The sequence below is a fragment of the Perognathus longimembris genome, chromosome 13, assembly GCF_023159225.1.
Source record: "Perognathus longimembris pacificus isolate PPM17 chromosome 13, ASM2315922v1, whole genome shotgun sequence".
NCBI classification, from domain to species: Eukaryota; Metazoa; Chordata; class Mammalia; order Rodentia; family Heteromyidae; genus Perognathus; species Perognathus longimembris.
In genome coordinates this window covers 13,851,100-13,862,052 of record NC_063173.1, presented here as the reverse complement: position 1 = coordinate 13,862,052, position 10,953 = coordinate 13,851,100, and the positions used below count along the sequence as shown (strand labels likewise).

General features: G+C 39.7%; 2 protein-coding genes across 2 annotated transcripts; one reads left to right on the top strand and one right to left on the bottom strand.

The window, feature by feature from the left end:
• Positions 1 to 2,040: 2,040 nt before the first annotated feature.
• On the top strand, positions 2,041 to 2,985 carry LOC125361768 (olfactory receptor 51I2-like). Its single transcript, XM_048360367.1, has one exon. It carries the CDS (start codon positions 2,041 to 2,043, stop codon positions 2,983 to 2,985), a length of 945 nt encoding a protein of 314 aa, XP_048216324.1.
• Positions 2,986 to 9,035: 6,050 nt separating this feature from the next.
• On the bottom strand, positions 9,036 to 9,974 carry LOC125361697 (olfactory receptor 51I2). Its single transcript, XM_048360273.1, has one exon. The coding sequence runs from the start codon at positions 9,972 to 9,974 to the stop codon at positions 9,036 to 9,038; it is 939 nt and encodes a 312-aa protein (XP_048216230.1).
• Positions 9,975 to 10,953: the final 979 nt, after the last annotated feature.

The following is a 10,953-nucleotide window of genomic DNA, read 5'->3' as shown; positions in this document are numbered from 1 at the left end:
TCAAATATCACTCATCATTTCTGTGAAACCCCTGAAAGCGAGAAACAATAGGACACAGAGGAACTATCTAATCAAGGTTTTTCACACTCCACATTACCCCTGCCATCTCTTTGAGCTCTACTTACTAGACCCAAGGGAACCTTAACAGATGGTTTTATACAACTGGGAGCAGGGAGTGGATGGAAGCTGGCAGTAGGGCAGTGTGTTCAGACTGTGTTTAGAGTATGCGGGATCCTTGGTCTTGTTCCTTTTCACGAGTACCTTTCCTGTCTTTCTTGTTCTCATCCCCCAGAGCTCCCATAAGGAGGTAAGTTTAGCCCATCTTTCCCCTACAACGGCCTTCAGAATCTCACAGCGATAGAGGTAGAAGATGTAAGTAAGAGGCTGCCTGTGATTTAAGGTTACAGATGTTAGTTTTCCTTTGCACTCACTTCCATCCTTAAATACTCTACAGCTACGGAGTCTGGTATGGACAGACCTGATTGCATGATCCTTTGTATTTGTATTCATTTTGTATTCTTCATTGAATTGGTTTTTTTTTTCTTTCAAAAGCAAAGATATGAATCGGCAGATGTTTTAGTAAGAGTGGAGTGTCACTGTACTTAAATTGTTTGCAAACAGTGTGGCTCCTTTATGCAGACTGGATTAGAGAGGAATGACTGAGCCAGTCAGTGATCAGCAAGGAAGATTCTACCTGCATCCTGGTCACAGAGGATGAGAGGTGGTCAGCCTTTGGAAGCGAGGTAGAGAAGAAAAGTTAGCCTTAAGTATCTATCCAACAACTGATAATACTTAATTAGATCTATGAGTAGAAGAGAGTTAAGGGCATCTTCTTTTTGTTCTCACATGAGCGTTTTGATTGACGGAGAAGGAATTTAATGAAATGATGAACATTGTGAAGTGTAGTGATATACAAAATGGTAACACCATTGCTTATATCACATTTGATATTCTATTTTATAATAGATCATTTAAATGATTGGACACTGATAGAAGTCTGACCTAGAGACACATTTGCTGCATAAATTTGACGTACAGAGGAGAAATTGGTAGAATATCATGAATGGAAAATAACTTGGAAAATCTTAGTTGTAAAAGTGGACAGAGAAGTAAGTGAAGGGCATGAAAGAATGATTTGCTTGATATTACTTCACATTGTTTTCATTGCTTTAGCACCTAGATTTAATATTCCATGAGGAAGAGTTTATTCAGGGTTGGACATATTTGATTGTGGGCTCCATTATTATGAGCCTGCAATTCCCAAACTTAGCTGCTTATTGGAATTACCTGGGAGATTGAAAAAAAAAACACTGACAAATGCTGATTTCCTTAGTTTTATCTGCAGTTTCAGATTTCATTGCCATAATATGGCTTGAGCAAAGCTAATTTAAAAGTTTCCCAAGTGAATATGATGTACACTTAGATTTTAAGAATCTTAGATCTACAGAAAAGAAAAAAAGAACTTCCACGTGATCATACTAAGAAAAATAAACAATACTGAGGAAGCAGAAAAATGCAAGCCCCTAGAGAATAAATGAGGGGTTCAAGCAACAAAGAGAAGATGAGGGATTGGAATGATATTTGTGTAAAAGTAAAGAAGGAGACACCACTTAGAGTATAGTCAAAAAGTGTCAGCAGATGCATAGAAGACAATAAATGGGTAGGAATTAATTCATTGAGGAGGATTTTACCTCACTTATTGAAGAAGGGGGTGGTTGGGATGCTGTAGAATGAGGAAACAGTTTTCCATCCTTATCAAATGATTTACACCTTTAGAAGCAATACAACCATGGAAGAATAAGGTCCAAAAAAGGAGTCAAAGAAAGACTTTCTTTGAGGCAAGTGTTGGAGTTTATGACAGATGTGGAGATATGGCCAGGTATGGCATGTAGTCTGAAATATAACTTTCTTTTTCTTGGTCTTTCTAGGGTCTTTGGAATTGGTAGCCAGAAATCATTGTCAGTTGTACAGCAAGACCTTGACTCCCACTATCTGACCTCACTCTGTTTTTATTTCTCTAAAAGCCATTCAGAGACCCTCATGAGAAGCTTTAGGACTAACATCTCCAGTACCACCAGCTTCACATTAACAGGCTTTCCAGAGATGGAAAACCTGGAGCACTGGCTGGCTGCCTTCCTCCTCCTGCTTTATGCTATCTCTATCCTGGGCAACACCCTCATTCTCTTTATCATAAAGGAGGAGCAGAGTTTACATCAACCAATGTACTACTTCCTGTCTCTTCTATCTGTCAATGACCTCGGGGTGTCTCTTTCCACATTGCCCACTGTACTGGCTTCTGTTTGTTTTCATGCTACAGAGATTGCTTTCGATGCTTGCTTTGCCCAGATGTTTTTCATCCACTTTTTCTCTTGGATGGAGTCTGGGATCTTGTTGGCTATGAGTTTTGACCGCTATGTGGCTATCTGTAGTCCCTTGCGCTATTCTTCATTGCTCACGGATGCCCGTGTAGCCCACATGGGCATATCCATCATAGTCCGCAGTTTCTGCATGGTCTTCCCACTTTCCTTTCTTCTGAAGAGGCTGCCCTTCTGCAAGGCCAACGTGCTGACCCATTCCTACTGCCTGCACCCGGACCTGATCCGCCTGCCCTGTGCCGATACCACTATCAACAGCATGTATGGCCTGTTCATTGTCATCTCGGCCTTCGGGGTGGATTCAGTGCTCATCCTCCTCTCCTATGTGCTCATCCTGCGCTCTGTGCTGGCCATCGCCTCCCGGGAGGAGAGGCTGAAGACACTCAACACGTGTGTGTCCCACATCTGCGCTGTGCTCATCTTCTATGTGCCCATGCTCAGTGTGTCCATGGTCCATCGATTTGCAAAGCAGGCCCCTGAGTATGTACACAAGCTCATGTCCCTGGTCTATCTCTTTGTGCCTCCCATGCTCAACCCAATAATCTACTCCATCAAGACGAAGGAGATCCGAAGAAGGATACACAAGATATTATTGAAACCTAAGTTCTGATCACTGAAGAACATTTTCTGAAATGCCAGATTCTTTTTTGAGTTTTGTTATTGTTGGTGTTTGTGTGTTCCAAGCTGGTATGTTGGAGCCTTTAGCTCTCCTTCTGTGTATGGATATACTGTTTGGTGTCTGGAATTTGTTACATAATTCAGCCTAGCTACAGGCTGTAAATTAAAAAAAAAATTGAATCTGCTCATACTATTTTTATATGGACTGAAAGCTGACAGTTTAAATTCATCAATCATTTTGTAAATAAATCTTGTTGTTAAAAATAGAGGCAAGTTGAACAATTCACACTTATCTGAGTTGTTTTAATAAATATTTTCCCTTACTGTCACAAAGATATTGAATGTATTTTTGTAATCATTTTCTTTTTAAAAATTTTTTTTCTTCTTCATTGTCAAAGTGAAGTACAGAGGGTTTTTTGTAACCATTTTTTGATTGATGTTTCTTTCTCTTTGTTGTTCAGAGGGGTTACAATTACATACATAAAGTAGTGTGTACATTTCTTGTCAAACTTGTTACCTCCTCACTCATTTTTCTCCTACCTTCTCTCCTCCCTAATTTCCCCCCTCCGAAATATTATTTATTTCCAAAATATTGTCTTGTAAGTATTGCTGTTACAATGGTTAAATTTTGAACTCTATTTCCTGTGGAGGTTGATTATTAATGTCCATTCTTCATTGAATAATTGACATATGAAGTACTTCTAATCTTATGTCTGTAAGCCAGTTATGTAATGATTGATATCTTTGCTTAAGTTTTAGACTTATTTTTCTTTTCTAGTCTATACTGTGAAAAATTGTTTACAAAATTATTCAATCTTAATCTCAAGGAGATTTTTGTTATTTTAATTTTTTTCATAAAATCACACATTAGCTTTTTTTCATGGTGTTATATGTGGTATAGAAAAAATATTAACCAAATTTCAGATTCTGACATATTTAACATTTATAAAAGAATATGTCTGAATATACTGGGCTTAGCTGTGAAGGATACTAACAAAGATTCTGGTCTATAATGGTTAATAGACTATTTTTCACCTTGAAAATGCAAATAGCGCATAGCACTAGTGGTTCATGCCTGTAATCCTAGCTACTCAGGAGGCTGAGATCTGAGGATTGTGGTTTAAAGCCAACCTGGTCAGGAAAGCACATGAGACTCTTATTTCCAATTAACCATGAAAATTGGAAATGAAACTGTGGCTCAAATTGGTAGAACATTAGCTTTGATCAAGAGAACTCAGGGACAGTGCCCCGGCCGACATGATCAACCTAAAACAAAAGAAAAAGAAAGGAAGAAGAAAGAGGAAAGGAAGAAGAAAGAAAGAAAGAAAGAAAGAAGGAAAGAAAGAAACAAAGAAAGAAAGAAACAAAGAGAAAAAGGAAGGAAGGAAGGAAGGAAGGAAGGAAGGAAGGAAGGAAGGAAGAAAAGAAAGAAGATGCAAATTGCCATGTAGGAAGCTGATTTCTCCCAACTTGTCTTTGCCTTAGATGCTTAGGTAGCCTTGTGGTTCTCAGCCTTGTTTTCCTCTCACCCAGAGCATTTAAGATACACTATAGCCATTCCAAACAGCCAAGTTTTACATGCCATGGCTCCAAGGTGGAATCAAGGGGGCGGGGACCAATAGAATGATGAAAGGGGTGACATTTATTGAGATGTGTTCACTCACTAACATGTTGAGTTGAAAGCACTGAGTACAAGTACTTAAAGATAAGGAAAAGAGAAAGAAAGAAACCCGAATTTAGAACCATTGTTACTAAAGTTTTGATATGAAATCTGATTAGTACTCACTGGATTTGGAAAGATCACACATTACTATTATACAATTAATATATATTAATCAAAAAGTGAAGAACATAGAGAAAGAACACAGGAGTGTGTAGACAGGAACAATTCCTGGCAGATGCAGAAATATCCTACTTGTGTCATAGCTCCTCAGATAGATGTTTCTCATAAGCTGTAATGGGTAAATCACATAGTCATGAGTCCTCACTTTTCATACTACATATTATTTCAGTAAACATTTTTGAGTGAATGAATGAAAGAATGAGCAGTGATGATCTTTACAAGCAAATATTGGAAAAGCAAACCTGGAAAGAAAAATGCTATACTGAAGAGTTATTACTCCCACTCAAAATATCCTCAATTATATTTTTTAGAAGTGGGGTTAAGTAATGATTAGAATCTTTTCTGACAAGGAACAAAGGCAGAAAAGCACCTCAGGAAGAATTTCCTGGAGCTACATAGCTTTCTGTAAATGATATAATATAAAAATGGAGTGATTTTCACTTCTGCCTTTTGTATTTCTCTTAATTACAACTTGTTTTTCCCTACACTTGCACACGTCAGTACTTTGGCTAAGTGGTACCAGACTGTAGAAATTTATAGGAAATCTTAGAGGATTACACTCGACACTGGAAGAGTGTTGGAGTCATAAACAAATTGCAGTGAAATATCAAATGTCTAAGTGTTATCAGTTGATGTGAAATTTGTACATGTAGCCAGGTACTAGTGGCTCACCTCTGAAATCCTATCTACTCAGGAAGCTGAGGTCGGAGGATCACAGTTCAAAACCAGCCCAGGAAGAAAAGTCTAAGGAACTCTTACCTTTAATTAACCAGCAAAAAGCCAGAAGTAGATAGAACTGTACTTCAAGTAGTAGATGTCTAGTTTTGAGAAAAAAATGCTCAAGGACAGAGTCTAGGCTCTGAGATCAAGCCCCAGGACTGGAGCAAAAAAAAAAAAATATATATGTAGAAATCAAATTGTTGAATTAAAAATAATCACCTAATGGATAATTTACTCCCTCTAAGTTCTCAAATACATTTGATAAGCTAGTCTTCTATGTATAATGAAAGAGAAGAATAAAACATATGTTGCTGCAAATACAAACAAAAATGAAATATGAAAAATAGAGGTAGGCAGTATGACAAAACAGACTTGGTTTCTGACATTCGTGTTCATTGACTGCTGTCCCACGAGGCCCCATGTTCTTTACCAAGGGTGATTCCTTAGCAGTGATTCTTGGGTAGTTGCTTGAGATTAAGGTAACAGTAACTGAAAAGGTACCTGCCTACTTCATGAATCTCTTTCATTATAAGAAACCTGAAACACTTAGGAGCAAATGCTCTGTTATGTTGCTTGGAAAGTCCTAGTTGCCTGTACTCAGATGTACAAGAAGAAGCACAGAGCTTTCTTATCTGAGAGTGAAATAGAACAGAGGCCTCCAAAGTTCATAGCGGATCAGCACACTAAGAAGACTGTCCAGTTTATAGTGGTATATAGAATCTTCTCCTACAAAAGAACTGTACACAACCTGGCTTTGTGTCCTGCTTTTTATTATAGTGAATTAATAATGCATGGGAGAAGAGTACTTCCAATCTATATGAATTATCTCTGCAACAGTAAAGCTCCCCTGTCTCAGCAGAGCTGGTCAGATGTGGATATTACTTCATTGAAGTGGAGAGAGCCATAGCTAGAGGCCTGGTCATTTCTCTACACTTTAAAAGACTGAGAGGATCCTCTCATTTCCTGATTTCACACAAATTAATTTCTTAGTACCTCAAGCAAGTTTTATAGTTTTTCAATCCCATATTGGATTCTAGTTCTCATCTCCTTCCTATGAGTCAGAACTACAAGGCTGAGAGGTAAACAATTCTGTGCCAACATAGTTCTTCCTCCTAGCTTTTCCTGTCTGTCTCTGTCTCTGTCTCTGTCTCTCAACTTAGCCCTGGCCTTAGATGATAAGCAACTTGCCCAAGAAAAAGGCAAGACTGAAGTAGGACTTTTTTTTTTTTTTTTGGCCAGTCCTGGGGCTTGGACTCAGGGCCTGAGCACTGTCCCTGGCTTCCTCTTGCTCAAGGCTAGCACTCTGCCACTTGAGCCACAGGGCCACTTCTGGCCATTTTCCATATATGTGGTACTGGGGAATTGAAGCCAGGGCTTCATGTATACGAGGCAGGCTCTCTTGCCACTAGGCCATATTCCCAGCCCTACTACTTAGATTTTTTATCCCCATAAGCATTTGAAATAAACTGCTTACAAGCTTTGCTGAACTATATTCAGCATTTTATTTAGTTAAGTTAGAAGCAAGTCTAAGGTGCCCAAAACAAAAGTAAAGATTTTTCCCACATTTTTGTGTTTCTCTGAGTATTATGTATAGTAGGGAAATATTGAGTTCAAAGAAAATTAAGTATAGAAAATAATGTGAAAGTTTCAAGTCAATTTCATAAAAGATCTCTTGGTCTTGGATTAGAGGTACAGGTATGGCCTTCACTTTTTCAATGGCACCTGCCTCATGAGAGAATAAATAAGTAAGAAGAGAATATTTTCCCTTATGCTTGCAAAGTAATAAGCTTTCCCATTAATGATGGAGGAAGGAAGTAATAAAGTGGAACGGAGTCTGAAGCCCCACTAAATGGCTCCTGTTCTCTTGCTGCTGCTTCTCTCTCTTGCTTTATGTACTGTCAGGTTTCAAAATCAGATCTGTGCTAAAATCAGCATCTCCCTCGACTCTCTACCAGGTGGCCTCGGTTTTCCTTTACTTGCCTTTAGTAGCTTCCTAAGCCTTGCCTTTGCATCTAGACTAATTTAAAAGGGGAATCTCATGGAATTAAAATGATTATTTGGAAAGCAGTTTCTTATATGAATCATAAAAGTTGTATTTCAGTAGAGGAAGAGCAAATGTCATTGTAAACTATTTGAAATAATTGAATTATGTTATTCAATTATTTACCTAAAATAGTGTCCTAGGAAACACGTATATTCCCTCCTACTGTAGCTGTGGATGCTTTTGGGAAAGTGGCTACCAAATACTTATCATCTCCATTAGAACATAGCTCCTCTCTCCACCCCTGTCACTTTTCCACTGTCTTTCTGCAGTAGAGTTTTGCACACAGAGAAAATCTCTCTATATAACGTAAACATTCTATTGTTATGAAGTCTTCAGGACATTTTTCCTCGACTGCACAGAGCGCCTTCTTCTTAAACATTTTTCATCTTGCAATAAGTGTAAACTTAATTGGAGATTTTCAAAACTGGACTGAGGGATTCAGGACTCTATTTACCACCTTGATATTAAAGAAAGTATATAAGGAAAACCAATCTACAGAAGGTTAAAAAAAAGAACTATCTTCCATATACCATGTATTCTGATTATCTCAGGCAGATCAGAGCTGAGGATCTAAGGACATAATTTGTGACATTCTGTAATTTCTCCCATCCTGGGGGAGAAAGTTACAATCTCAAGAAAGGAAGAGAAAAAGAAATCACAGCTCCCCGTACAATGTCCTCCCCAAAGTGTGTGAACCAGAAATCTCACATTGTTTTTCTTAGAAGAGGAGTAAGTGAAGACGAAAGCAGCAGGCATAAAAGAAACAGAAATGAATGTGGACACGATTTGACATGTCAGTAACTATCAGTTCCCCATGTCATATACACTCATATATTTGGTTAAATCCAAAATGTGACCATCCGTAAGACTTTACTTTGCAATGATGAAACAACTCATGGATGTTTGATCTTGACCGTGATGGAGTAAACTAGAGTAGTAATAATGCTAAGCAATGACAATCAGAACAAAAAGCACCATTTTCATGCTCCAGTAACAGAGAAACAAAACTTTGTCTTACATGTTATCTCCATAAGCCTGAATAGTTAAGTGTCTGTACCTGATCTGACTGATTTGAATATGAAGTGGGCTAACCTACCTAAATAGAGTAGAACTTACCACATATAAAGACAGTGCAAATAGTTATTCCATTAGTAATTTCATTTTTGCTGAAAATAATTCTGAGCTATCAGTAGTCCTCTGTAATCTTCAGCTACTCACTCAATTGCCTCCAATACTTACTATTCTATGAATGTCCATGGTATTCGGTGAGTGAACTATTTATTTTGAACTCCTAGTTTGTGCTGTAACATCTATATTTTCATTTCCTGACCGCACTAATGGTTCCCCAAGTGCTGTTTTTCAAGAACAGACTATAGTTGATGATGTTTATGACCTGTGGCCTGTGCCCTGTGGCCCCAATCACCAAACCAGAAAGTCACATTTTGATGCGTCGAAACATGCGGCTGATGGCTCGGCGGATCTCTTTTGTCTTGGCGCTGTAGATGAGAGGGTTGAGCACAGGAGGCACAAAGAGGTAGACGTTGGACATGAGCACGTGGACATAGCGGGGAGCATGCTTCCCAAAGCGGTGCACCGTGGAGACCCCAATCATTGGCACATAAAATGCAAGCACAGCCAAGATGTGTGATACGCACGTGTTGAGAGCTTTGAGACGCTCTTCGTGGGAAGCAATAGCCAGGACTGAACGTAGAATGAGCACATAGGAGAGGAAGATAAACAACAGGTCCATGCCGAAGGTGGATACAAGAACAAAGAGCCCATAGATGCTGTTGATCGTGATGTCGGCACAGGCGAGCTTCATCATATCCGGATGCAGACAGTAGGAGTGGGAAAGAACATTGGACCTGCACATAGGCAGCCTCTTGATAAGGAAAGGAAGAGGGAAGAGGGTGATGAAGCTCCGAGCTGTCACAGCGAAACCTGTGCCAGCAATGAGTTCGTTGGTGAGCACAGTGGCATAGCGCAAGGGATCACAAATGGCCACGTAGCGATCGAAGCTCATGGCCAGCAGTATCCCCGACTCCATCATAGAGAAAGAGTGAATGAGAAACATCTGGATCAGGCAGGCATCGAAAGCAATGCTGTGGGCATTGAGGCAGAAGGTCCTGAGTACAGTGGGCAGTGTGGCCAGGGACATGGCTACGTCACTGAGAGACAACATGGACAGGAAGTAGTACATGGGGGCGTGGAGGCTGGGCTCCCTCCGTACTGCCTGCAGAATCACGGTGTTTCCCCCGAGGGCCACAGCGTACATTACGCAGAGCGGCCCTGCCAGCCAGGAATGAAGGCTCTCCAGGCCAGGGATACCCGTCAGGAGGAAAAAAGCAGGGCGAGTGACATTAAAGAGCCCCATGATAGGAAGGATCTGGGGGCACTTCTCAGGGTCAGAGGCTTCGCTTTGGAGAATCTAAGACTCTTATGAAAATTGGAGAGCAGGAAACCATGCATTAACAGATCCCAAAGATGATGGCTCCACAATTAGAAACTGGCCCAGGCATCCAATTTCCGAGTGTGGGGATAGAGCAGGCAAATCGCTTTGCTTCATTATGTATCATCGCCAGACTACAGGCTGGAATAATATGCTACAAAGCATTCAGGAGCTAGTCATCGGTATGTTTCTTGTGTGCTTAAACATTTCACTGGACGCATGGGTTGTTGCCTGTATTTAGTGAGACATGTATTAAGAAATAGTTTGAACCATGAGAGTGCTTGAGCTTGAAGGAGAAACAGTGGACAGAGTGGCACTGCAGAGAACTGTTCAAATAAATACTCGCTCTTGTAATTACAGATGTAGCAATTGAGGTTCAGTTGGATTAGCCTGCCTTACAGCTCATGGTGAATGGTGAAAAAGCTACAGTTTATGTAAAGATCTACAGCACTGTAGACGGTCTTACCAGATCTTTGAGGCATCATTACCGTGTTAGAAGAGAAGGCAAAAAGGAACACACGCACACACACACACACACACATACACGCATGCACACACAGATACAGACACATACCACACACTATCTATATATACTTCTAGATGGATTTTTTTCAGGTTTCTTTGAATAAGTATAGTCAGGTGTAAGGAAAATACATGTGAAGAAAATGATTCAGAGCAAGGAAAGTGGTAACATTGTCCAAAAAGAAATGGGCTTTTTAGTTGGCTTATGAACCTGTAACCCATCTACTCATCACTTTTATAATAACAGTAAAATATTTTCAAAAAAAGAAAATGATGCAAAAAGTCTTTAACTCCAAAGCTAAGCTCAATGTCTTCTGTTCCTGGACCCATTTACTTTTTGTTACCAAAGTCACAGAAGACTCAGGGTTGTTTATGGATAGGG